The sequence below is a fragment of the Scylla paramamosain genome, chromosome 9, assembly GCF_035594125.1.
Source record: "Scylla paramamosain isolate STU-SP2022 chromosome 9, ASM3559412v1, whole genome shotgun sequence".
Taxonomy (NCBI): domain Eukaryota; kingdom Metazoa; phylum Arthropoda; class Malacostraca; order Decapoda; family Portunidae; genus Scylla; species Scylla paramamosain.
The window spans coordinates 1,464,956-1,492,643 of NC_087159.1; the positions used below are offsets into that span (position 1 = coordinate 1,464,956).

The following is a 27,688-nucleotide window of genomic DNA, read 5'->3' on the forward strand; positions in this document are numbered from 1 at the left end:
CCTTATTATGCTTATTGTTAACAGACGTTTCTTTATCCTTACGTTGACTGTTAACAAAAAAAATTCTTTATTGATATATGCATCCTTTAATGGAAGGCTCCTTATAAGTGCGATCACTATTTACTATTTCAACAGGTCAATGTCACTGACAACGGGAGTTCTTGAACCTAAACATATATATATATATATATATATATATATATATATATATATATATATATATATATATATATATATATATATATATATATATATATATATATATATATATATATATATATATATATATATATATATATATATATATATATATTTGGGCTATAGGATAGTGCTATAAATTTGTAGAGAGGTGTTTTATTACGTCCTACTGGCCGCCAGCCATAAGATTGCTTGCTGGCGACTCTTGAGAACAACAGTATTGAAAGGAGGGGTCTTGACGCGTAATCTGCCGCTCCTGTGGCGCGCTCACGTATCCATCGTAATTCTGTACAATAATGCATTTCGGTATTAATAATAAAGGTGTACTGAGTGATAGAACTTTTCACTTGATGGTTTGTATTTCATTTCCGGTTTGATTTGTTCAGTTTATAAATTTACAGACATGTTTATTTATTTATCTTTAATAATTTTGATGTTATAATTTCTCCACCACCCTTCCGCAGTTTGTCCTGTTCTAGGATGTTCTGGAAACGCTTTAAAGAGTTTAAAAAATATGGTTTCTATGGTGATCTCCACCCCATTGACACGCACCGCGGCAACAAACTGTCAAGACCAGACTCACCTGGTGAAATACGCTTTTTTTTTTTTTTTTATGTAGGTAATGTTAACACCGTTGGTCAATTTCACAGTGACCTCATGCATACATTTCAATTCATACACGTGGTCACTATTCATTCCTCACTATCTGCAGTGGGTGGTGTTGACACAATATTCAGAATGTTGAGTCGGAGAAACGACAAACTGCTGGCAACTATCGCTTGGTGGGCGCCGCCGCGGCCGTCCCCCAGACTCCCTCCCGCGTGGTGAGAGGCAGGGTGGCAGACTCAACAAATACTCACCAGTGTGGGAATGGCCGCAGTGGAGGGTGGATGTCATAAGATAACACTGTGGACAAAGTTACAGCTCTCGTGAAGTATTCTGGACTGTAGTGAAATAACTTAAGCGTGTAAAATTTTACTCGAGTGTCTGGGACTTGATGGGCACCTGGCAAGCATTAACTCGCGCCACCTGCACCATGTAACACCAAGGAAGAGCGTAAGGCAAGACCCTCCCTCTGCTAGCAATGACGTAGAGGAGGAAGAGGCGGCCAGGCGTTTTCGAATTCTTTCCTGGAATCCTTCGTGAATGATTCAATAAGAAAAAATAATGCTTGTGTTTGGCAGGCCTATGCCCACCTGAAGACACTCCCACCGCCGCCATGCACCTCCAGGGAACATTCTACATCCTCAAGAAGAGGTGCAAGGTGACTCTAACGGAACAGTGCATCAGCTGGATACCTGAAGGAAGTCCAGAATGTGAGTAGTACTGTCTTGCTGCACACGCGGTGGCGGGGAGTGTGCGCCTCGCCATGCTTTGGGGATATATATATATATATATATATATATATATATATATATATATATATATATATATATATATATATATATATATATATATATATATATATATATATATATATATATATATATATATATATATATATATATATAAGTCTTGTTTGGTGAGGAATGGGAAATGTTTTGAAAGAGGCATTTTGCCGCCACTTTGTAGGGTGGGCAGGACGTGGGGGCCGGGCAGCATGGAGGTATAAACTCACCACCTCCACGCTGGGGAGGGTGAAAGCGTCTGCTGGCCACCGTGCCGTTGACAGCTCAGAGCCAGACTACACGGGAGGCTGCATAGAAGCACGTCCCTTTACCTGCCATGATTTTATTAAGATTTGTGCAGGTTCTATAGGACGTAAATTTAGTATGATACTTACACCTGTTCATCTCTCACGCCCCTTCCGCTCCGTGACATATCACCAGTCAGCTTACCTGCGAACACTCCTAAAAGTGACGGGAATTTTGACGTTTGTAAAATAGTTTAACATGTAATAGATCTTTTTTTTTTCCCCTCTTCTGTCCATGAATCTCATGTCTCAATGGATGATAACAAAACATTGGAAATCATTTGTGTACTGTACGTACAGCAAACCTGCTTCTACAATAGATAAATGAAGATGACTGTGAGACAGGGATTGACAATCCGTAGGTGCTAAAAAGATGCATGAGGAGGTGGGGTGTATTTACAGAAGAAAACATGCACGTTAACGCTGTGTCATGACGGTGCGAGCAAACATCTGGAACGGTTTGCAGCATCCTCCATCCCTGGAATAACGAGCATCTTGTCTCTCGTGTAACTTGCGATGATCTTCCTGGCACTGATTACACTGTACTATGACTGCGGCAACATTCTGCGTCTTGAGAAAGTGTCTGCCTCAACAAAAAATCACATGTCATGGCCAATGTTGCATCGTCCCGCACCCCCGAGGAGGCCGCAGAGAAGGCCGCGTGAAGGTCAGTCGCCTCAGGCCTCCGGACATGCTTGAGAAATCCCCACCCCACTCGTAACCCTAATCTGCCGCTGACTTAAGTTAGGCTTGGGGCTTGATTTAATGATCTACTAATTAGATCATGTATTTATTTATTTATGTTCTCTTTATGTTGATAATAAGAGGCAGTCATACCCGGCGGCAGCTGTTTAAGGGGCTGCATGGAATACACTACTGCGGGCTGGAATATTACGTGTCCCTCTGTCCTGCCTGAAGTGGGCATCTCTCTCTCTCTCTCTCTCTCTCTCTCTCTCTCTCTCTCTCTCTCTCTCTCTCTCTCTCTCTCTCTCTCTCTCTCTCTCATTCATACAGATGGAAAAACCCATGCTTCAAAGTTCCCGGCAAAATTTCCACGTGTTAGTGAATCATCGTGTCGTGCTGCAGGTCTTGCTAGGGCGGCCCCCAGATAAGAGCGACCATTGTGTTGTGTTGGAGCCCTGCACGGCCTGAGTGCTGGTCTGCATTCCTGACACGAAACACTCATGTGACTGTCAGTGCTGCAAAGAATGCAATGGTACAGGCTGAATGAATGGGTTAATAGAAGGTAAGGAAAAAAGTTACAGAAAATTGTGTAATATGAACAATACGTAAATTAAACTCAGACCCCAGTACAAGAAGAATAAAAGTTGCAATGCACGAGGAAGACACAAGCTTTATAACGAGAGCACTAAAGACATGAGAAAAGCAGATGGTGAAGATGGCTTATCCAGTGACAGAAATTAAGACACCGAAGAATTTATACTAAACAAAGCTTTTTACAAAATTCCTACAAATTTGCTCCGTACTGGGGACTTAAAATACAGTATGGTCCCTTTCCACGGAAATCATATTGGAAATCAATTTACAGCAATTACGAAAGAAGATAATAGTGGCTGTCGGAAGCGAAATATGGTTAGAAAACACTTCCTGATTCCGGTAATGAACTTTACCATCTGTGATTACATTAACACCAATACGGAGCAGAGGAGCCCATCGCATTTCGACGATAATTTGTGGTACGGTAATCGGAGGTCAGTACTGCTTAGAAACTGCCTTGTTTGACTTTCCTTTTTCCTAAGGCGTCGCAGATAAATAGAAAATAGGGTAATCGGAGGGCGGTACCTTGAAAATGACTTGCTTGGTCTTCCTTAGCTCCAACGCGCCACATAGTAAGACGAGGACTGTGCGTTATCAGCAACTTTTAACACTAGAGGGGCACTGACATTCCCCGGGGCCAGATGGTCAAAGTATTACGGGAGCGACATTGTACTTTTGGAATGTTGTGTCTTAGTCTGGGAATGGTAGAGGAAAGGAGTAGAAAGAAGAACAAAGAAAAGAAAGAGTGAATACACTACTGAGAGGAGGAATAACGGGTGTATGGGATGGAAAGTCTAGCAGAAATAAAGTGTTAAATTATATATTTTTCTTTATGATATAATCCATGTAGACATTTGTAAGGTGTCTTTGTTATTTAGTTATATATTTACTTATCCATTAATATAATTGTTTCTTTGTTATTTATCTACCTATCTATTTATTTACCCATTTTATTTATTTATTTATTTATCTATTTTTTTTCTCTAGTTGTCCATGCGTTGGTAGCTAATTATGTTTATAGATGCCTCAGTCATGCTCGTGACATCCTGTTTTCTATCAGTCCTAAGTAAGTGAGTATGTATTAATGTATGCATCCGGCAAGAGTCAGTAGATTTACTAAGAAAAAAAAAGGTGTATACTTCCAGCTGAATCATTGGAAAATGTGTGTGTGTGTGTGTGTGTGTGTGTGTGTGTGTGTGTGTGTGTGTGTGTGTGTGTGTGTGTGTGTGTGTGTGTGTGTGTTGGTATTACATTATCACCACTATCGAAAGCAAGAAAAGATAAGGAAATGAAAGGTCATGAGGAAACACAGTTGTTATTCAGAAGCGAAAACTAAACAACTTGCATTCCACTTGTATGAAGCGTGTGATCAGTAATGCATTAAAGAGCCACGTATTCATATATATTTACCTGCCTCCTCTACATAATATATATATATATATATATATATATATATATATATATATATATATATATATATATATATATATATATATATATATATATATATATATATATATATATATATATATATATACACACACACACACACATACTTAACTACCACTATATTATATAAATGACCCACATGTAGTGACTTTATGATTACTTTAACATTCTCTCTCTCTCTCTCTCTCTCTCTCTCTCTCTCTCTCTCTCTCTCTCTCTCTCTCTCTCTCTCTCTCTCTCTCTCCACCTATATCAAGTCCTTCTCGTCTTTTTCCTTTCTCTTCTTGTCCGTCCTCTCCTTCTCTTCCCATGCTGTTTAGTTCCCACCAAACCGCATTTTTCTTTTTTTTTCCCTTTTTTACATTGGAACTGTGGTATTCAATTTTGTTCGTATCATTGTTTCAAGCATAAGAAGAAAAAAAAAATAAACTGCACGATTCTTTCGTTAGAGAGAGAGAGAGAGAGAGAGAGAGAGAGAGAGAGAGAGAGAGAGAGAGAGAGAGAGAGAGAGAGAGAGAGAGAGAGAGAGAGAGAGCCAATAGATTAAGTAAAATCAAAAGCGACATTAAATTGTAGATTCAACAACGCATCAGACACCAAAAAAAAGTAGTTGAGAGAGAGAGAGAGAGAGAGAGAGAGAGAGAGAGAGAGAGAGAGTGAGAGGCTGTGGGTGGTGGGTGTGGCGGTGACGTGGATGGTGGTGTGAGGGGCCCGCGCGTGGTGGGCGGGGCGGAGAGGGGTGTGCGGGCGAGGCGCGGGAGGAGGTGGTGACGGAAACAGCCTTGAGGTAGCATAGCATAAAATAGGCTGATAGACTTGAGTGCGCGTGTACTGGGGAACCTTGCTTGCCTGTCTTGTCTTCTGATGAATATTGATGAGATGCTTGGACGGTCAATATAAGACAATGAATGATTAGTGTAAGAATGATAATGATAATAGTTCAGTAATGTAGAGTTGTGTTCAGAACTTAATGTAGCCAGACACTTATTCCCACTGGGTTTGGCGTTTCAGTCTTACGTCCTCTGTTGGAAATATAACTATATATTTCTTTAAGACTGTAAGCAGATTAGAAGGCTTATGATTAAAGAATAAAGAAGGAAAAACAACAACAGCAACAGCAAAACAAAACTAGTAAATACAGTGGGATTGATATATGAATGGCCTTTTCAGTTTAGCTTGTTTCTCTGGTTTAGAAAAAAAAAGTATCTATTATTTGCATTTACGTACCTACATCTTACTATACTAAAGTTATATATTGCATATTTTGGTTAATATATTGCTATCCATATATAAAAAGAAGGTTTAGTTTAGAGATTGGCACAGCTGACCACATACAAACAAGTACCTTTAAAGACAGGCAGATCTAGCAAGTATATATATATATAGGCAGATCCATTCATGAATAAATAAATCGACAAACGTGTGTAAAGACGCATAAACTTAAACATTCAACATAAATATATAGACCACTCGATAGATATAAACGTATACATATATTGAGTATAGATGTACAACTTATTCAATAGATATGAATCAACGTACTGCCAGTTGATTTATTAGACGATAATGTACGTGGAGGGAAGAGTGGAGGAGCGGGAGAGGGGGTGAGAATACGAGGGAGAATAGGGTATCCACTAATAGGGATGGCCAACTCTCTCTTTAGGTAGGGGCGTAGGGTACGAGAGAGAGAGAGAGAGAGAGAGAGAGAGAGAGAGAGAGAGAGAGAGAGAGAGAGAGAGAGAGAGAGAGAGAGAGAGAGAGAGAGAGAGAGAGAGAGAGAATGTTATAGCCTTATTACCACTTAGTGAGGAGAGAGAGCGGAAAAGTGTGTGGGAATTTTTTTTTTTTTGAGTAGTGAGAAGGGTGTTTTGCTTCTGTGCTGGAGAGAGGATGTGTTAGTAGTAGTAGTAGTAGTAGTAGTAGTATTTGTTATTGTTGTAGTAACAGTAGAAATAATAATAGTATTAGTAGCATCAGCAGCATCAGTAGTAGTAGTAGTAGTAGTAGTAGTAGTAGTAGTAGTACTAGTAGTAGTAGCAGTAGTAGTAGTAGTAGTAGTAGTAGTAGTTGTTGTTGTTGTTGTTAATACTGCTGCTGTTGTTGTCTTCGTCCTTGAAGAAAAATAGATAGCACGTGTAGCTGTGTGTGTGTGTGTGTGTGTGTGTGTGTGTGTGTGTGTGGTGGACAGTGTTGGTGTAGCGGTACATAGTGGTGAGCTAAGCAGGGAAGGGGCGAGAGAGCAAGTTTTTTGTGAGCGTGTGGCAGCGGTTCCCAGACTTTCACCCCCTACGACACCTACCAGTCCCTTATAAACAATCCCCCGCATCCCTCACCGCGGCGCATCACTCACTACTGCTACACATTCGGCTGAAATACTCGTGCCAGTGACGCAAGGAAACCCGCGCTTCGTAGTTAAATATAAACGGTCACATTTCTCCATCAATGGTTGCTAGTGAGGTAAAAAGAAGAGGTCTGTGCTGCGTAGTTGTATTTAAAAAAAAAGTCTTACGTTTTTATATCAGTGGCCGCCAGAAATTAGTGTAGGATGATAATTGATTCTTATATAGATGGTTACTTTAGTGTTTTCTTATACTTGTTATATATATATATATATATATATATATATATATATATATATATATATATATATATATATATATATATATATATATATATATATATATATATATATATAAACAACCTTATATTTCTTTTTATATGTCAGTGACCATCTTAATATATTGTAAGATATTATTAACTAGCATAAATATGGATAGTCACGTTACTTAAGTGTTTTCTTCTTCCTATTTTTGCTTTTATTTTAGTTTGTTATATTTCAAAAGCTTACATTATTGTTTTCTCTATCTGTGACAACCTGAATTTACTGTCAGATATTAACTAACAAAAATATGGACAATCACGTTACTCTAATGTCTTCCTGCTATTATTCTTACTCTTATTTTCACTTAATATGCAAGAGAACGTACAAACCAGCTCCCTCTTTCCTCCTCTCTTCCTGATGCCGCGTCTGTCAGATCAGCCACGCGCATCTTGCAGAGAAACCACAACCATCTGGCGCTCGCACTCTTAATTTCGATGTTTTGACGCAGTGTCTTACTTAACGCTCCCTTCCCTTCACAACAAATAGTCAGTAATATGCGGCCTGACACGCTGGCTCCCTTTGTTGGCCCTTCGCTGTCCGGGTGAGGCAGGCTGGCAGTGGTAGCGAGGGACGGGCGGACTGAAGGGCATCGTGAGGGGGGGGGAGGCTGGCAGAGAGGGAGGGGCGCTCTGAGGGGCATTGTCAGGTCTCGTGCCTTGGGAGCCGTCAGACCAGTGGCATCGTCAGCTGCGAAGATTTCAAGGTTTCGGATATTTTCGCTTAGAGGTGTTGACGGCAAAACAGCGGAACTCGCCTTGTAGAAGCCCCATGCAGGCATTCTTGGCTTGGCTTTTGTTTATTCAGTAGCTGGAGATGTTCGTGCGTCAGGCTCAGCAAGAACAAGAAACACTGCGGACTGGATTCCTGAAATGTCAAACTTTTTAACATATTTAAAGTTATCTTGTACAGACGTAGCGATCTGTACTGTATGCTGAATGTACACATAAATTAGGGAGCGCCATAAGAGATTAGACAAGTTTATGGATGAACATGATGGGTAGAAGTACTAGGTAGGCAAGTATGTTTCACACAGGGACTGCAGCGTGTAGGCCTGACGGGTTCTCGCAGCTTCCCTTATCTTCTTATATTCTTATGCTCTAAAGTTCTCCTGACCCATGACCCTGCGTGGTGCCTGTGAATGTATATTGTATAGGGACGTGTCTTGTCTCCCCTGGCCCTGATTGTGGCTCTGCGTGGTGCCTGAGAGTGTTGTGGGACGTGCCTCGTCTCACCTGACCCTGATTCACGCCCGTCACTTCTCGGCTTTATGTACGCGAATGATTTACTTTGTCCAGCTGAGCAGCAACACGTGAGTCCCACCTCGGCCACCCCTCCGACCGGGGCTCCCTCACCAGTTTCTGAGTCAACTTATGTATTTTTTTTCTCTTTGAAACTGATGAATAGTGGTTTCCAAGATTGCTAATATGAGTGCTCTATATTTCTCGTGTGATACAAGTTTTCTGTCTTGTCTGAGTCTTTGCCTGAGAAATTAATAAATCTGGGTCATGTTTATTTATTTATTCTTGCTTTCGTAGTGAGGCAAAAAGTGAAAATCTTATATATATATATATATATATATATATATATATATATATATATATATATATATATATATATATATATATATATATATATATATATATATATATATATATATATATATATATATATATATATATATTTTTTTTTTTTTTTTTTTCTCTTTTTTTGATATGTCAATTATGTCAGTAACTCTATATATACAAGTAAGAAGACAGACGTCACTTTATCTCGTTGTTGTATTCGTATCAAAATCGCTTAGCAGTCACACACAACCATTATTCTCATCGCATTGTGTGGCGGTGGTTTGTTCCTGTCACAGTGAGAAGGTAATAGCTCTCCTTATACACTTCATACACCCGTGTCCAGCTTTCTCTCAAACCTCCCCCCGTGTGTTATGAGGAACGGAATTCCTGCCTCTGTCCTGTATTCAGAAATGCTTTGCTCTCTCACCACGACTACTTTCAAAGGCCACATAGATGATTAGTCGGGTTCTCAAGAGTGCTTCCCTTGTTAATAATGTAGAAATCTCGTTAATCTATCACTTGGACCATAAAAAATACCCTTAAAACCCGTGTCACTTCAGTTATAGCCTTTTGAATGCAGTGGAGATGTGGCGCGAATGTTTCGAGTGTACAATACCAGCCTGCGCCCCTTATAACCGCCGGCATGAGAGGGAGGGAGCTGTGGCTTAGTTAGGGATGTGCAGGAGTAGCGACTGGCGCCAAGCAGAAATCAATTGTGGGGAAACCTGTAGTAGGGTCAGTGAGGGTTGCCGAATGTTGTGCTGTGTTGTAACTGCAGCGCCTAGTGGAGGATCGCGGGTGTGTCGTGCTCGCGAGGTGTTAGACAAAAAAAAAATAGGTGAGTTGCATGGCCGGGCTCTTGGGGCTTTCCCACTCCTGTGCTTGTTGGTGCTGGTGTCTGTGGTGGTCCGGGCCGGTGCAGGATGTGGTTCGCTTTGTCTGCCGTTGGTGTTCTTGGTAAAGCTTTTTCTAATTATTTTTTCATCGTTATTTTCCTGTTTCGTTATTGTTTTATGTTTCCCTTTATATATTTCTTTCAGTGCTTCCTCTTATTTTCGTATATTCCTCTTATTTTTCAGTTTTTTTTTCCTTTTAAATTAATATGTTCTTTCATTTACTTTTCTAATGAACTTCCTCTTCTTATTTTTCTTCATTCTTTTCCCTCATTTTTTACATTCTTCTTGCTTGTTTTCCTGTGCTCTCTTATTGTGCTGTTTTCCTCATTTGCTTTTTTTTTTTTGTCTTATTCCACCCATACTCTCCCATCTAACTTCCTTTCCTTATTTTCTCATATTTTCCCCTAATTTTTTTACATTCTTTTCCCGATTTCCTTATATTCTTCTGTTTTTGTAAGGGAAAGACACACGGCGGTATGCACTTTCAAGTTGTGCCAGCAGGAATGTATGCTGGTGGACGGCTTGGTTGGGGGAGGCTGCAGGCACATCTATCTTGTTACGAGCACCGAAGATAGCGTGTCCCGATGAGGTGGCCGTTGTGAAGGACTTGCTCTGAGGCGCCGGTGCAGCATCACTATGACTGTCCAACACGTTTTCTTTTCCCTCCGCACATTAGCGTACCTCCCACCCTTCGCACCTCACACGCAGTTTTTAAGACAACTCAGACTAAACACTGTATACGTTACTTTTTCTCCTCACATCACGGTTACTCTTATCTCACACACTACCACACCCTTCGGGCCTCATACGTATGATTATTTAATCGATTCAGACAAAGCACTTCCCATGCAATGCCTCATGAAACCGTTACTTGCTCTCTGTAGGTGAAAGTCTCAGGGTAAGGCATGACTTCAGGACTTCTTTACTGTTCTTTCTGTAGTAGGTAGAAGTATGTGATTATTTTTTACCTTGAGACTCGGCAAGGACACCCGGTATCTTCCCCGTCCGTGTCCGTGGTGGCTGCGCGTGGCCCCCAAACCAGCGCTGGAAGGGTGGCGGACTGCTCAGCCTGGCCGGACGTCAGCAATCAGTTAATAAATAGTGATTTCAGCAGCTTGGTTACATTACGTTGGAGTCCCTGGCGTGAGCTTCACCTGAGGGGGCTGTGTGAGAAGGGACTCTGATATCTGGCTAGCAGTGAGACAGTTTCTGCTCGGGTAATAATTTAATAGTCCATGTCAGCGGTTAAAATACTCTCTATTGTGTTATTTCCTGCTAACGACTTTCATTCTTTGCTATCAAATGTAATACTCTTCGCTACCATATATATTTTGTAACACTGCTAATGCTAATACTCTCTGCTAACAACTTAAATACCTCCCACTTAATCAATACATCTACTAGCAACTAAAACTTCCTACTGTCAACTGACTCGCTGCTATGAACTTTGATACTCCCTGCTAGCAACTAATACTCCCTGCTAGCAACTTTCCCGTCCCCTGTCACGCCGCTCGCCGCCACTCTGATGCAAGACAGCCATTCCACACAACTCCTTGCTTCGCTGCACTTTGTATTGTCTCTCATTGTTGCTAAACTCCCCTCCACTAGAACCCCCTACTCCCCACGGCTTTTCCCCACCTCGGTATGGCTCGAGGGGGGTTGCAGTCAGGCTGAGGTCGCTGGAGGTTGATGGGGGTGCAGGTGGTGGGGAAGTGGCGGGGAGTGGTGACCCTGTTACCGAGTATGGTGCGTGGCGGATAGGGGAAGGTATATATAGCAGATGAAACGAGGGCGGAAGGTTGGTGACATCTGCCTACCTGGGAACTTTTTCGTGTCTTCTGAGCAGGGCAGGAGTAAACAACATGACTATCACCACCGCCACAAGCTCTTCCTCCACCTCCATCTTCACTATAGCGACCACCGCCAACAACAACAACGCCACCACTATTAATAACGAGAACCACTACCAATAACAAGAACAACGATGATAATGATAATAGTAATTTCAGCATGGACAGTAAAGCATCGAGTGGATTTTTTTTTCTCATAAAGCAAGTGGGAAGTAAACACCACCACCACCACCACCACCAAAAGCAATAACAATAACAACGATAGTAATAACAGTGATTCCTGCAGTGAAAATAGGTATAACATCAACTGGAAGGCAGACGTAAACACCATCACAGCTACCACCACCACCAATAACAGCAACAGTAATGATGATAACAGCAATCTCAGTGGTGATCATACAACAACAACAACAACCTCAAATGGGCAAAATGTAGTGCCTCACGATGAAGCACCCACCGGCAACAGGTGTTCCGTGACGTCAGCAGCCTCCGGGACACACGCGAGGGAGAGCCATGGAGGGAGGGAGGGAGGCAGGGTGGCTCGGTCAGCACCCCGGGTGGCGCCCACAGGCACACGACAGCCACACCACCACCAGGCCTTGGGGTGTGAGACGGAGCTGGGGACGTGGCTATACGGGGTCTGCACGAGAGAGAGAGAGAGAGAGAGAGAGAGAGAGAGAGAGAGAGAGAGAGAGAGAGAGAGAGAGAGAGACGGTGAACCAAGCTTGTGTCATGTCTTGTGTTTGTGCTTCAATCCACTTCGAGTTTTGAAATCACGAAGGAGTGTGTTGTTGCATGCACCACCCACACCTCCAGGCTCTCGTTAGACTGATTACAATACTCCTGCCAGAAGAGGAAGAAGAAGAGGATGATGATGAGGATGATGGTGATGATGATGATAATGAAGTTAAAGTAGTTGTAATTAGCTGTTTTCTATTATACGAGTAGTAGATACAATTATTATTATCATTTTTCTTCAACTCCCTTGTTCCATCATCTCGCCAAGTGGTTCCTCTCTTCATTAATCAACCTTGGCTGTCTGTCTGTCTGTCTATTCAATACATCAATCCCTCAGTACCTAGAGAGAGAGAGAGAGAGAGAGAGAGAGAGAGAGAGAGAGAGAGAATTTTAGAAGCTCACCTCACAAGACTAACCTCATCAACATTACCGTCACTAATACTTGCTTCACTTAAACGATTTCAGTGACTACAAACACAAGCTTGAAATTAGTGATCCCGTCAACAGCTGGACAAAGAGACAAGGAGAGATAAGACAGACAGGGGGATGTGAAAATAGATGGGGAGATAAGAGCACTGATCACAGAAAACGAGGAATGGGAAATGTGAGGGCTGTGTTAATATGCTGACCTCATTTTATAGGTGCATTGTGAGAATAGCGACCATGTTCTGAAACACTGCACTGCATCTCCATTACTTTCAAAATGCTCCAGTTGACGTGACCCGAATTGTTAAGGTGGTTTTTATGCTTCAAGTGATAGATTAGCAAGATTTCTACATTATCAACATGAGAAACAGTCTTGATAACCCGGATAATCATATCTGTGGCCTTTTGAAAATTGTCGTGGTGAGAGTTAAGCGTTTCTGAATACAGGTCTAGGTCTAGGTATTTTGGCTCTAACTCTTACTAGGGGTGATTGTGGCGAACAAGTGCTGGGGTAGACAGATGCTTGGGGGGAGTGGGGAGAGGAGGAGCGGGTAGATAGGTAGGGGGGTGTACTAGATGCTTGTGAGAGTGGGAGGGGAGGAGGAACAGGGAGTGGAAGTTGCAGAAGGGGTGAAAGTTGAGCGGTCAGTCCCTGAGGTTGGAATTAACAAGCACGAGGAGTGGTGTTAGCTGTGAGTTGCCTGCTGAAGGCCTGACTTTCTGATGCACAGTTGATTGGGTTTGTACAATGGTCCGTCTCAGTTCTTTGTTTGCTCATAGGCACAGTTTTTAAACGCCACAGATCATGAGTCGAGTTTTCATTGTTTTTTTTTTTTTTTTTTGTTTTTTTTACCAGTTGATAATGCATGGTACTTGTCAAACTGTCACTAAAACTACGAAAATGCAATTGAACACTCTTACAACTTTCACTATAACATACGATTCATGAAAACACCCTTTAAAACTCAGTAACTTCCACTACACCCCATTAAACATTAAAACATAATTGAAAAAATAAAAAAAGCAACACCAATAACTAGTCTTTCGATCACGGAAACACCCTTGAAAACTCGAAAATAACTTTCACTGCAGCCTGTCAACCATGAAAACACCCTTGTGCATTCCAGTCACTTCCACAACAGCTTGTAAAATGATATCAAGGTAAAGCGCTGAGACGTTTAAGAATAAGAGTGTCCAGCGTCATATGACTTCGCTATTGTGGCGCCAGAGAGCAAACAACTAGCTTTATGACGTGTGTTTTGGAGCTTTATTTCTCGATTATCTTGTATTAGTGGCGCAAGAAATCAAACCACTAATTTTATAACTACAAAGTGTATTTTGGCGCCATATGATGTACAGTATTGGCGCCAAGAATCATACAGTCACTCTATAATCTGTAGGTTATTGAATGGGGCTGAATGCATAGGTTACTGACGGGAGCCTAACTGGGGAACCTTCTTTCTTACCTGGGGGCGGATAATAGGAAAGATCTTTTGAGAAACGGTACTCAGGAAGGCGGAAAAGTTTGAGGCAGGTGGTGAAGTGGTAATAAAGTGGGATTGTTTCTTATGTAAGAGTCTGTCTGGTTAAGTTTCTTGTGGTGATGGTGGTGGTGGTGGTGGTGGTGGTGGTTTCAATTAAGTAAGGAGTTTTGTATGTCATCATCACTAACACGGTGCCTCTTGACCTTAAATCCAGTCAATCTTTTTTTGTTCTTGATTTTCTTGTTCTTGTTCTTGTTCTTCTTCGCCTTTCGACCTCAAAAATCAGTTGATCTTGTTCTTGCTTTTCTTGTCCTCCTCCTCCTCCTTCTCCTCCTTCTCCTCCTCCTCCTCCTCCTCCTCCTCCTCCTCCTCCTCCTCCTCCTCCTCCTCCTCCTCCTCCTCCTCCTCCTCCTCCTCCTCCTCCACCACTACTGCCATTAACCACCCCCCCCCCCGCCCTCGGTAACCATAACCATCACCACATGCCTTTACACGCTGCACTCATGATGGTCAGTGTGAAGTAAAAAATAATGCGTTCTCTATCCCACTGTGGCTTTCCTTGTAAATCACCACAGTGACTTAACGATACAAGTAATGGAAGTGATGATAATAATGACACGTGGAATCACTAACTCATTCATCCGTTGATTCATAACCATTAATATTACCATCGTCACTACCACCACCACCACCACCACCACCACGAAGCCAGCTTACTCCAGTCAAGGCAAATGTCAAGAAGAAACTTTTCCATCCTGCCCCTGAGTCATGGCCGTCTTCCTCCTCCCTCTCCTCGCTCCATCTCCCCCCTCCTCTCTCCTCTCCCTTTCCAGCATTACTCATCACATTGCTGAGCCCCACACGACGCCCCTCCGCGGTACCCCTGTCTAAACATCTCTTTCATTAACACCCCTGCTTCGTATTATCTCGTTCCCTTTTCTCGAGCCTCTTGCTTCTCACTCTCAGGGAAGATATAGACTTGTTACCCTACATTTATGGCCTTATACTTCTCTTTTATGTCTTATACTCTTCTTTAACATCACTGCTTTGCTCCATTGCCTCCAGCACCTCTCCATATCATCCCTGCCTCACTCCATTACCCCCAACACCTCTCCAAACCACACCTGCCTCTCAACATTGCCTCAAACACTCATCCACACCACTCCCTCAAACACTTCTCCCTGCCTCACCACACCTGCCTCGTCTGTCTCTTTCGTCCTTCAGGGAACTGGTTTACAGCCTCACGTTTTACAATCGGAGAAGTAAACAAAAAGTAGATTGTAAAGAAAATAGGACAAAAATATAATGTGACGGAGATATAGAAGGAAATCCTGCTTCCTGTGTTGGTATTAAATGTTAATGAATGCACCTTATGCCCCTCAGGAGAGCGTGACGTCATTATGTTCACCTAGATTTCAGAGCGGTATGCTAGTAAACATCCGTCGGAAGTCTTATTATAGGAACGTGCGTGTTGAAGTACGTCATTAGATGTTTCAGATAGTATATACAGGTAATAGGAATGCAAAGAAGAGGAAGACCTGCCTAGGATAATGTGGAAAAGTGCATTATACCTTGGCTAAACTAATGTACTTTTCTTTTATAATTACAACTGCCAGCATTTTGTTTATCTGTTCTTTATCAATCTGTCTATTCTATCTATTCTTTTACAGTTTTATTTCATGCAAATTTAATTTAAGGCAGTGGTAGGTTTTCCGTACGAATAAAACACTGGGGTTGATTTGAAAGAAACCACGAGGGACAAAGGAATAAACGAAAGGATGCACAAGACAAACACCTGGAGGCTCATTGAAAACAGTGACCATGAATAGGAATTTAAGCTGAGAAGAAGACTGTATCTAAGCTTAGTGAGATGGTGGTTTGTGTTAGTACTTGATTATTCTTACCTAAATGTGTGTTCCATCTTTTAATAATGTAATAATGTTTTTTTTTTTTTTTTTTTTTTTTTTTTTTAGACATTGGAGAGCATGACTTCTATCCGTGTGTGTGTGTGTGTGTGTGTGTGTGTGTGTGTGTGTGTGTGTGTGTGTGTGTGTGTGTATAAGCCTTTGCTGTTTTTCCTCCTCGTCATTGCGCGCACCTTTTCCGGTTTTCCCTCAGTCGTGCCTTGCCTCAAGGTCTTGTCTTGTTTGGTAAATTTGAGACGCATACTCACTCCTGCTGTCTTCCTTGTCTCTATGTGTGCGTTGCATAAATTTCCTTCAGTAGTTGTTGTTATAAGGAAGGTTTGTTGTGTAGTCTTGGTATTGTACGACTCTCTCTCTCTCTCTCTCTCTCTCTCTCTCTCTCTCTCTCTCTCTCTCTCTCTCTCTCTCTCTCTCTCTCTCTCTCTCTCTCTCTCTCTCAGACGGGCCTCCTGTTGGACTCTCCCAGTACGTGCGCAGTTTACTACGGTCACATTGCTGCCTTATATAAGCTCCCACATTTTCCCATGTCTCGAGTTGTTATTACCATGAAGTGTGTTGGCGAAATACGTGTGTGTGTGTGTGTGTGTGTGTGTGTGTGTGTGTGTGTGTGTGTGTGTGTGTGTGTGCCAGTCTTGCCTCACCGATAACAATCTCTGCAATGACACGTCTTCACGATCGTCACACACTTTGCAACACACGTCTTTGGCACAAGCAGCGAGTCTCTCCGTCCCTCGCTTACACGTGGCAGTCCCTATATAAAACACTACCTATCTATATCCACCTATCACCAATATTCATAAATTCACCCAATCTTTCAGAAGTTTCCATTTGACACTAATATCCTGATTAATGAGTCTGTTTCAGTCATCTATCAGTCTTTATGAGGACTAGTTTCTTATTTATTTATTTTTTCTCAGACCTGACTTTATCAAGCTTGAACCGATTACTTCTTTTTCCATCCTGCTTACTAATCCTGCATCCTGATTACCAATCCTCGCCTTGTATTTGGATTAATATTAGGATTAGTCTTGATCCTAGTATTAGCATGGATTAATATCCGTAAATTTTAGTTAGTCTTATCTATTCAGACATGCTTATCCATAGTGACTCCCTCACTTCGTCTTATCTGCTTCAGCGGGCTTAGCTATCTTTGACACGACTCCTTCCTTAATGTAAACTGTGTTACACCCAGGCATCTCTTTATCTGTCTTCACGCCAAGTCAAGCAGATCTTCAGCAAGAGGTCTCGGTTTAAGGGAGTTTTATTTTATGTTGATTTATACGAGTCTCTTTACGTCGAAGTCACGGACAGAGAGAGAGAGAGAGAGAGAGAGAGAGAGAGAGAGAGAGAGAGAGAGAGAGAGGAGAGAGAGAGAGAGAGAGAGAGAGAGAGAGAGAGAGACCTACATAAATTTATTATTAATAAGAGTTAAGAAAATAATGTAAACACTTCAAAACAAATATAATCTTTAACTGGAAACGGAAACGCTGTAATTTGCAGATATGAATAAATAAACCTGTGTGTGTAAAAGTCAGGTGGAGAGGAGTGTTTCATCTTCAAGAGGGCTGACCTTTTAGGAAAGAAAAAATGTGTGGTGACGCAGCCCCATGGTGTTGTTGGCGTGGTCTTGTCCATCCCGCACCTCACCATTCCAGCTGACTGACTGACTGACATCACCACGCAGCTCAGCTCCCTATCTGAAACACTAGGTTTTCAGCAGGACTGTTTTCAAAGCACTTCTGCTGACTGACTGACAGCACCACGCACCTCACCTTCCTATTCTGAAACACTAGGCTTTCATCAGGACTGTTTTCAAAGGTCTCAGAGGTGTTAGTCGGGTTCTCATAGGTGTTTTTCCATTTAACATTGTAAAAATTTGTTAAACTATCACTACAATTACGAAAACACCTTAGAGTCCCAATACTTTCATTAGATTCCGTGAAACGCAACCAGATGAAGTGCTCATGTATTTTTTCCACTTAGTGCTGTAAAATCCTAGTCAGATTATCACTAGAATTATGAAAACATCTTATAAAATTACAATAGTTTCCATTAGAGCCTGTGAAACGTAGCCGAGATGAAAGGATGAGGTGTTTAAGAGTACGGGCCTCAGTCAGTCTCGCTAACCATAAGATCCACAAGTCTGACCTTTACGTAACTGCTTGCAACTCGAGATAAGGTGCTCTTGTGTTGTTGGGAGAGAGTGGGTAATGATTCTCTATGTTCTATCTGTGCGTTGGTGTTGGCAGTGTTGGTTTTCATGTGTTAGGGGGGAGGGAAAGGTTTAGGTACGTAACTTGAGACCTCTGGTGGTGTAGAGTTAAACGAGGGAATTATTGTACAGTCTTGCATTATTAAAAAGGACATGTTACAAGTGTGTTGAGTCGTAAGGATGTTTGTATAAAAAAATGAATGCCTTTTTTTTCGGAGTATGAAGGTTGAAATAATCTTTAATGGATAAAAAAAGAGAAAAAGTTGAGCTATATGTATGAGAGAGAGAGAGAGAGAGAGAGAGAGAGAGAGAGAGAGAGAGAGAGAGAGAGAGAGAGAGATAATAATGATGTGATAACTTAATGGAGATGAATGAAAATGAGAGAGAGAGAGAGAGAGAGAGAGAGAGAGAGAGAGAGAGAGAGAGAGAGAGAGAGAGAGAGAGAGAGAGAGAGAGAGCATTGAAGTATTGTTGTGTTGATGTGCACAAGTAGAAGAAAAGTTACGACTATTTACTGCAAGTCTGTGTCATTCACGCCATTACGGGGCGAGGGGCGAGGCAGGGAGGGAGGGAAGGTTGCCACTACCAAGCAAAGAACATGAGCTGCGGGTGCCATGGTGGTGATATAGTGATGATGATGGTGATGACGATAGAAATAGTAGTCATGACAAAGACGACGATAATGATGATGATGACGACAATGACGACAACAACAACAACATTAGTAATAATAATAATAATAATCCTGTGAACATACGGTCTATTATAAAGTCAATAAGGAGAGATGAGAAGTGAATGAACCATAGTTACCATAGTTACAATAATAAAAACTCAATAAGAGAGAAAGTAACATAAAGGAAAAGTATGCAGTGTTAAATATATTACCACGTTCTACAAAATATGTTTGACAGAAAAACTCGTCTGTTAGTTCATATAAAAGAAAAAGGAATAATACATTAATTACGAACTAACGTTTACAGTCCTAATCAGTGCTAACACTAACATTAAGACTAACTTGAATACCGTACAAGGCGATGGTTAGCAATCAGGATGCAGGCCCATAGTAAACAGGATAGGCTAAACGGTGTCCGGCTTAAGCTTCATAAAGTCAGACTTGGTAGAAGCATGAAGAAACTAATATTCAAACAGAGAGCTCGATCACAGCCACAGACTCCGTAATCAGGCTGTTAGTGCCGAGTCAATAGGGAATTTTTAAAAGAAGATAAGATAAATTTATGAATAAGGATGATTGATGGATCTCGGTATGTTTTAGACAGGGAGTGTAGACTTAGTGACTTCCTATAGCTTCTCTTCCTGACCCCCCTATCCTCCTCTTCCTTCTCTTTCAAGTTCAGCTTTCTTTATGTTCTTATGTTCATGACTTCTAACCCGTATCCTCCTCCCTCAGGTTACCGTCGCATCCTAATCTCAGAGGTGGTGGGCACGTGGCTGTGTCCTTGTGGGTCATCACGATGCCGCGTCCGCCCTCACTCCTCCGCCCACGCCCCAGCACGCCATGATCCATCCCCGGCCCCGCTCACGCCCGCCTCGTCAGCGCCGCCCGTCCTCCCCATGCCGCAACCGGTAACCAAGATGAGCGGGTCTGGCCTCACGCTGGAGTACTGCGAGCGAGGGGGCGGCCGCGCGGGACCCACTTGGAGGACCCGCACGGTGGCCCTCATGCATCCTGCCAACGAGATGGTCGTGGCGTGGCACCAGGCGATACGCGGCCTGCTTAGTGGTGGGTGTCGGGGTGAGGGAGGGGGAGGAGGGAGGGATGGGAAGTGAGGGGTGAGAGGTGAAGGGAAAAGTTTGCACACAGAACAAAAGAAGTTATGTATAAAGAGGGAGGATACAGGAATGAACACACACACACACACACACACACACACACACACACACACACACACACACACACACACACACACACACACACACCGAAAATTCCAGTCATACGAAGATAAGAAAAAAAAATGAAAGAAAATCATAACAAACTAATAACAAAAAAATCCTTTAACACGTTAATCCCACCTTATCATCTCCATTCCGTGTGTCTGTTTATATATTTCCTTATCTTTCTCTGCCACTACATAACTGCACTGAATACCTCTTACCTCACTAGTCTTATCGCGTGTTCCTTACACTGCTGTTGCATCCCGCGGCCCTCTCTTTATTTCAGCGGCGCCGTGCTCTGCCCCTTATCTCTTATCTTTATAATCTGCAGTACAGTACCCGCCCACCCTTCTATTATCCCAGCTTCTCACCTCTCTTATCTCCTTTCTATTCCGTCTCCCTTATCACCTCGTTCTTATTAGTCTCCGCTACTTTATCACGTCATGCTTTACTTCTCTTTCTCTTCTTTTCCCTTCTCATGTTTCTCTTCTGTACCATATCGTGTATCGCCTTATTTTCATTCCCTTTATTAGATTATAACGTCGTAGTTTCTCTGTCTCCTCGCCTCTCTTCTCTCTTTTACTTCCTCTCCTCTCCTTTCCTCTCTTCTCGTCTCCTTTCCTCATCTCTGTATTGATCCTTTTTCTCCCCCTCTCTCTGCCTTAAGTGGGGATTGGGGAGGGGGAGGAGGAAGAGGAGGAGGAGGAGGAGGAGGAGCAGGAGGAGGAGGAGGGGGAGGAGAAAACCAATAAGATGAAAAGATAAGGGAATTTCCTCTTATCATTCATAGGTGTTGAGTGAGGGTGGCAACTGTGTGTGTGTGTGTGTGTGTGTGTGTGTTCTCTTCCCCTTTGTTGTCTATTGATTTCAGAGGAATTTTGTAAGACGAGAGAGAGAGAGAGAGAGAGAGAGAGAGAGAGAGAGAGAGAGAGAGAGAGAGAGAGAGAGAGAGAATTGTGATGAGAATGATAAAAAATGAACTGCACACAAACGCGCGCTCACACACACACACACACACACACACACACACACACACACACACACACACACACACACACACACACACACACACACACACACACACACACACACTCAAAGATTCCTTCGTATTGATTTCCACATTTTTTGGCACAAACCCAGAAAGAAAATTAAGATTTTAGGTGGTAATGACCCTAAGGAAGTCGTGTCTGGACTCTCTCTCTCTCTCTCTCTCTCTCTCTCTCTCTCTCTCTCTCTCTCTCTCTCTCTCTCTCTCTCTCTCTCTCTCTCTCTCTCTCTCTCTCTCTCTCTCTCATTATTCCACCACCATCACTGTCCTCATTATGATACAGGTCACGTCCTCTTTTCTATTGACACCACCACCACTATAACACCGCCACCATCACCACCAAAGACCCCTACATACACTATTAAAAAGAACTTCAAAATAATTCATGCTAAAGTATAAGAGTAATAGCTAAAAATATTAACTAACCATGTTCCTCGTCCTTTCCCTCGTCACCAGGCCTTCGTCAGCGCCCCCGTCGGCTGCTGGTGGTGATCAACCCAGTAGGCGGCAAGAAGCAGGCCTCGAGCATATACAAGAGGAAGGTGATGCCGCTGTTCCGACGTGCTGAGGTGGAGGCAAGAGTGGTGAAGGTGAGTGAGCGAGTGGGTGCATCCTCACGCTCCTGCCTGCTTCATCATTCACCTCTATCTCCTCTTGCCCCACTCCTTCCTCCTCCTCCTCCTCCTCCTCCTCCTCCTCCTCCTCCTCCTCCTCCTCCTCCTCCTCCTCCTTCACTCCTTCCTCTGCCTCCTCTGTCTCCTCACTCATCCTGTCCTCAATCTATCTCGTGACTTCCCTTCGCTTGTTTTCTCTTCCCCTGCTTGCCTCATTCTCTGTCTCTCTCCCTCTCCTCTGGCTTTTGGTATACTTAAGTTTTTCTCTTATTTTTTTTCCTGTGTGAAAAAAAAGGAAAAAGGAAGGAGTACTTAAAACATGGGAAGAATAATAATAATAAGAAGAAAAGAGGGAAAATCTCGTTTGATTGCCACTTCTTTCCCCCCCAAAAAAACTGACGTAAAAAGGGTCTCAGTGCACTTATAAAAGGAAGAAGAAAATATGAAAAAAAAAAAAAAAGAAACCTTAGTGGCTGGAAATCGTTCCCGCGGTCATGTGTTGTTTTTCTGTAGGGTGAGTAACCGCCTACGTAACAATCAGCTGCGTGGACTACTCGGCTAGATGAAAATTATGGAAGCTCTGACGGATGTGACGATGAACACATGCCAGTCAGGCGTCAGGATGAGAGGAGCTGTCGATTTCCTGTGGCGTCGAGAAGTTACTGTTATACTTTGCGTGAATTTTTATTTATTTATTTTTTCATTATCACTTAACAACTTTATGGACACCTATCTTTAATAGTTATGTAATAGAGGTAATGAAAAAATTTAATTCCTTTTTTCTCCCCTGTTCTTTCTTTTTCTTTTTCTTTTTTTTTTACATGTCGAGAAAAAAAAATACAAAATTGGTCTGTATTATCTTTTTTTTGTGTACTTTTTTTTTTTTTTATGTTAGTTGAAGAGTCTCTTAATGAAATAGTTATATAGTCGAGAAGAAGATAAAAAAAACGTACTTATATTTTTTCTCTCTCATTTTCTTTTATGTGTTTAAAATACAAGACTGACTCTCTCTTTTGTCCACATCCATGCAAAACCAAGTTAACAAAAGAAATACGACTTCAGTAAAAAGGTCAACATAACAAGAAATTCTCCGGTATGTGCGTGCCTGTGTCTCTGGTTAGGAAACTCACACGAATGACACTATTGGTTTACGCCACTCCCGCCGCCGCTGCAAGATATTTATGTAGCCAATTTTTCAATAAGTAAAGGTTGTTGCGCGCACTGCCACCGTGGAGTGTGTGGCCGGAGTGCCTTGGGCTGCAAGAGAGATTTACGGGGGTTGTTTGTTTCATGGCTGCTTTAGTTTTTTTTGTTGAGGATGAGAGCTTAATTTTTCATAAAGGCAAGGTCTGTCTATCTATCTATCTATCTATCTATCTATCTATCTATCTATCTACCTATTTATCTATCTACGTATCTGTCTATCTCTATATTTCTATCTATCTACGAAATACTCGGTAGTAATCAACGAACGGCACACACACACACACACACACACACACACACACACACACACACACACACACACACACACACACACACACACAATACGGTCTCCATGACACTCTTTCCTCCTCCTACATTTTAACTCGAGTCAAAATCTCTTCCTCACCTACCCGCCCAACATCATCGCCGCGTGTGTCGTGCTGCTTGAGTGTCCTGCCTTTCAAGTTATTTTTTTTCCCTGAGAAGCGTGATTTGTGTGAGTGAACCCGCCGCTGAGGGTCACTCTGCCGGCCCGGTATTGAACCTCGTCCCGGCGAGTCCTGCGCCAGCGTCGGGGGAGCGTGACCTTCAGGTTTAAGAGCAGTGTCAAGGTGTTCGCTCTGCCCGTTTGTTTTTGGCAAATAAATGGAACGGCTGGAAAAGAGAAAGAGAAATAACGGCGGTGAAATGTAGTGAAATAAAGGTAGATATTTGTTTATTTTACTTTGTTATGTTGAAAATAACTACTAAGATTCAGATGTTCGTGTCTGTTTCCAGGTTGAGTGTTTTGTGTAATTTTTAGGTTATGTGATAAGTGTGATGGTGAGTGTGGGTATGAAACACGGTGCCCCTTCGGAATACATTATTCACAAGTAGAGGAGAGTCTCGTATTGATCTGGCGCGTGCATGAATCACCACAGATCCTTCTCTGGCCGCTGCACGCCACGCCACGCACAGCATCTTGCCGTCATCCCACGCGTCTCACTGCACTGACACACAGACACCCCTTCAGTGGGTTAACTGTGCACTCAGTGTGAAACATGAGCCTATGCTAAGAATGTAAGCTTTCTCAAACTAACGGTAAATTATAACAGTGAAACCAATTACGAGGAAATAAATCATGCACTTTTTATAATGTTAGTGAGCCAAAGTAAGCACGGCGCTGCACAGCCTTGAGGAATTCTCCATCGGCATGTGAGAACAAACAAACTCGGGATGAGCCAGCTGCGAGCCCCAGCCTGGCACTGCTGCTTGGTGACCTTGAAGAGGCACACTTCTATCTCCCCTCTCCTCTCTCCTCCCTACACAGACCGAGCACCGCGGCCACGCTCAGGAGCTGATGGAGGACGAGGCCAATCTGGAGGGCATGGACGGTGTGGTGGCGGTGGGGGGCGACGGGCTGGTCAACGAGGTGGTGATGGGCCTCATGCTGGTGGCGTGCCGCAGGGCGGGCATCAATCCTCATGACCCACAGGTGCAGCTGCCCGCCACACCCCTCAGGCTGGGCATCATTCCCGGTGAGGCCCCGCAAGGCACAGCCGCCTAGCGTGGTTGTACTTTGGGTCTTATTTCTGATGATATCTAGATGATGGTTTGCCTGTAGCCAGAATAGAGTAATGACTCGTTGTGTGCTTGTCCCTCAACTCGTGTTTCTGCCGCAGGAGGAAGCACGGATGCCCTCTGCCACAGCACGCACGGCACCAGCGATGTGGTCACAGCAGCACTGCACATTATTATGGGTAGGTCACCGTCGCTTCTCTTCTCTTCAGTGTACTCATAAGGGCGTGTCATGTGTGCTAGACTTGTACTATTTACTGTGTTTGTACTCAGACGACTAAAGCATGATCACTCTGTGCAGGTGACAGCCGGCAGGTGGACGTGGCCTCCGTGCACCGCGACGACCAGCTGCAGCACGTGGCCACCACTATGGTGTCCTACGGCTACTTCGGGGACCTCCTCAGGACTTCAGAGAGGTGGCGCAAATTGGGGCCGACCCGATACCTGCTGTCCGGCGTGCTTCAGCTGTTCCGGAACCGCTTCTATGAGGGCCAGCTGAAGGTTCGTGCACCTGCCACGCCTCTGGCACAACCTTACGACGTGAACATTTGCAGCGACCGATGCAACGTGTGCACCAAGGCGGCGGCGTGCTCACCCACGCCCGGAGAATGGCTCCAGGTGAGGCCCACCGCCCATGCCTCAGAAAGGGCATTGTATGTAATATTGCTCCCGTGTAATTTATGTTTTTGCCAGGCTGTCAGCAGCAGAGCTACTGTACCACAAATAATGACATTCTATTTTGTCACTTAATGACATCGCGCCTCGCTGCCTCTACAGTTCACAGGTCGGTGGAGCATCGTGACGTCAGCGGTGACATCTTGTGCATGTCGCTTGAGTCCTCACGGTGTGTCTCCGGCGGCGCACCTCGGGGACGGCTGCGCAGATCTCGTGCTGGTGGCGGGCAGATCCAGGTGCCACACGCTGAGCTACCTCTTCCGCACCGCATTCACCGGCAATGCTGTGAGTCCCTCTCTGCATACACGCCATTACTCTTCATCTCATTCACTCACAATTATCTTCTTTCGCTCTCTTCATTTTAATCACAGATAATTAACTCCTTTCACTCTCCATTTCATTCACTGATGATTTCCTCCTTTCACCCTCTTCATTTCATTCACTGTCGAGATCCTTTTTTCACACTCATCTCATTTACTTACAATTATCTTTCAGTCTCTTTATTTTATTCACTCCTAATTTTCTCCTTTCACATTCTTCCAAATTCCTTTACCATCTGTCTCCACTTCTCTTGATTAACTGACACTGCAGAATCATCCACAAACAGCAGCTGAGTCACTCCTCTCTCCATCAGCAGCATCCACTCATAATATCCTATTCCAAATTCCTCTGCCTGCATTTTTGCATTGTCTGAAACAGCCAAAATGAGACAGTAGTGACGCCCTCTTCTCTCCACAGCTGAGTCTGGATCATGTCACCTTCCATCGTGCGCAGGAGGTGGTCTTTACACCCAAGGCAGGAGCCGCGGAGTCTTCCTGGAACTGTGATGGAGAGCTGCTGACGGAGCCAAAACTGAGGCTGAGGTAAGCTTGAGTCGGGTCCTCACTATTTCTTGGTTTGAACCATATTCCAGGTCGCTGTTTTTCATGAGTCTTTTCCAGGTGTTTTTGTATTGTATTTCACTGATTCCTTTGCCTCTCATATGTCTTTCTTAATGAAGTCTTTTAACTTTTTCTTAGGTCAAAAAGACTGAACACGTACACACACACACAAACTAAACCCAGGATTCTGATAATGTAAAGAAATACTTGAATGTCAAAAATGGGGTGCAAGTAATGGTTGTGGTTTTCCCTGACAGAGTGCACTGCCAGCGGGTGGGGCTGTTCAGCAGGGGCGTGGAGGCCGTCAATGAGGACCCCTCCAAGACCCCCGCGCCGGCTAAGACTGTGGCAGTGTAACACATCCCTCCTGGACCAAATCTTAGTGATAAGCTTGTATTGGTTTTGGTTCACAGCCAAGGCTGCTACCAGCAATCTCAACATAGATCGCTGTTACCAGAATGCTGCCTGTTTTGAATTACTACATGTCATATACATTCCAGGCTGTCTGTCTAGATGCATAGGTTAGGGTAGGGAGGTAGGTAGGTGTATGGATGGATTGACAGACAAGAGATATATAAATAGTTAAATATATGAATGGATAAACTGAAAGACTGATAAAGATAGACAAATTGACAGACAGATAGATAGACACAAGTAGATGTATTTTTGCCATGACAGAACATAAGATACGTGCCATTGGAGCTTGGATTTTAAGATTGAATCACTATGTGCCTGCTGCATCTCAGAGCTCGTGCTCCCGAGGCAGGAGCTCTCCTGAGTGTTTGAGCTGCCCTGGCAAAAATATGTGTATCTACTGACTTCTGTAGATGGATAGATAGATACAGACAGACAAGCAGATAAATGGATAGATGTATAGGTGTAGGGATAGACTGATTGATAGATAGAGCCTGTAAATAGCAAATCTATATATTTTGTTAAGTTGGCAGTGAGTGACGGAATGTTTGGGTGCCCAGCAACATTCCTGGTGATAGCAAGGTGCCGCTGCTCACACAGATGATATAGATTGGTATTTATATGTATGTATGTATGTATGTTAGCTTCCCACAGATGACAAATATATATATATATATATTTTCACTATAATTAAATGAGACATACGTGTCTAAACCCGATAGCGTCAGGACCAATGCCACACAGAAACGTAACTGTTGCACAACAACAGCACACTTGATTGACGCTATGACTGTACTGTACTGCACGATGTTCCTGTCACAATACTTGTAGAAACAAACACCTTGCATCACTGTGAGGTCCAAAACACAGACTGTAATCTGCTACTTAATCCTGTCCCTCTCCAACATAAAAAACAATATATGTGTGTTAAAGATAAAATGTTTCCATCCTTCCTTTACCTGCATGGACTACTTGGATAGTTAGTATGATGTAATTGCAGAGACATCAACAACAATAACTACCA

The 27,688-nt window shown here is 43.1% G+C and overlaps 1 protein-coding gene across 2 annotated transcripts; it reads left to right on the forward strand.

The window, feature by feature from the left end:
- Positions 1-1,007: 1,007 nt before the first annotated feature.
- On the forward strand, positions 1,008-27,603 carry LOC135103378 (ceramide kinase-like). Of its 2 annotated transcripts, none has more exons than XM_064009505.1 (9): positions 1,008-1,514; positions 19,785-20,117; positions 21,774-21,907; positions 24,447-24,654; positions 24,799-24,876; positions 24,996-25,312; positions 25,472-25,654; positions 26,108-26,232; positions 26,508-27,603. In XM_064009505.1, the coding sequence occupies exons 1-9, from the start codon at positions 1,418-1,420 to the stop codon at positions 26,605-26,607; spliced, it is 1,575 nt and encodes a 524-aa protein (XP_063865575.1). In that variant the 5' UTR covers positions 1,008-1,417; the 3' UTR covers positions 26,608-27,603. The 2 variants fall into 2 exon arrangements, with proteins under 2 accessions (XP_063865575.1, XP_063865576.1); XM_064009506.1 differs by lacking the exon at positions 1,008-1,514 and adding an exon at positions 3,104-3,137.
- Positions 27,604-27,688: the final 85 nt, after the last annotated feature.

What these genes read in the sequence shown, in the direction of transcription:
- LOC135103378 (XM_064009505.1), top strand. Translation starts at nt 1,418, where the DNA reads ATGCACCTCCAGGGAACATTCTACATCCTCAAGAAGAGGTGCAAGGTG. An exon ending in CGCCCGGAGAATGGCTCCAG is followed by an intron (nt 25,313 to 25,471) that starts GTGAGGCCCACC and finishes CTGCCTCTACAG; the next exon opens with TTCACAGGTCGGTGGAGCAT. An exon ending in CCGCATTCACCGGCAATGCT is followed by an intron (nt 25,655 to 26,107) that starts GTGAGTCCCTCT and finishes TTCTCTCCACAG; the next exon opens with CTGAGTCTGGATCATGTCAC.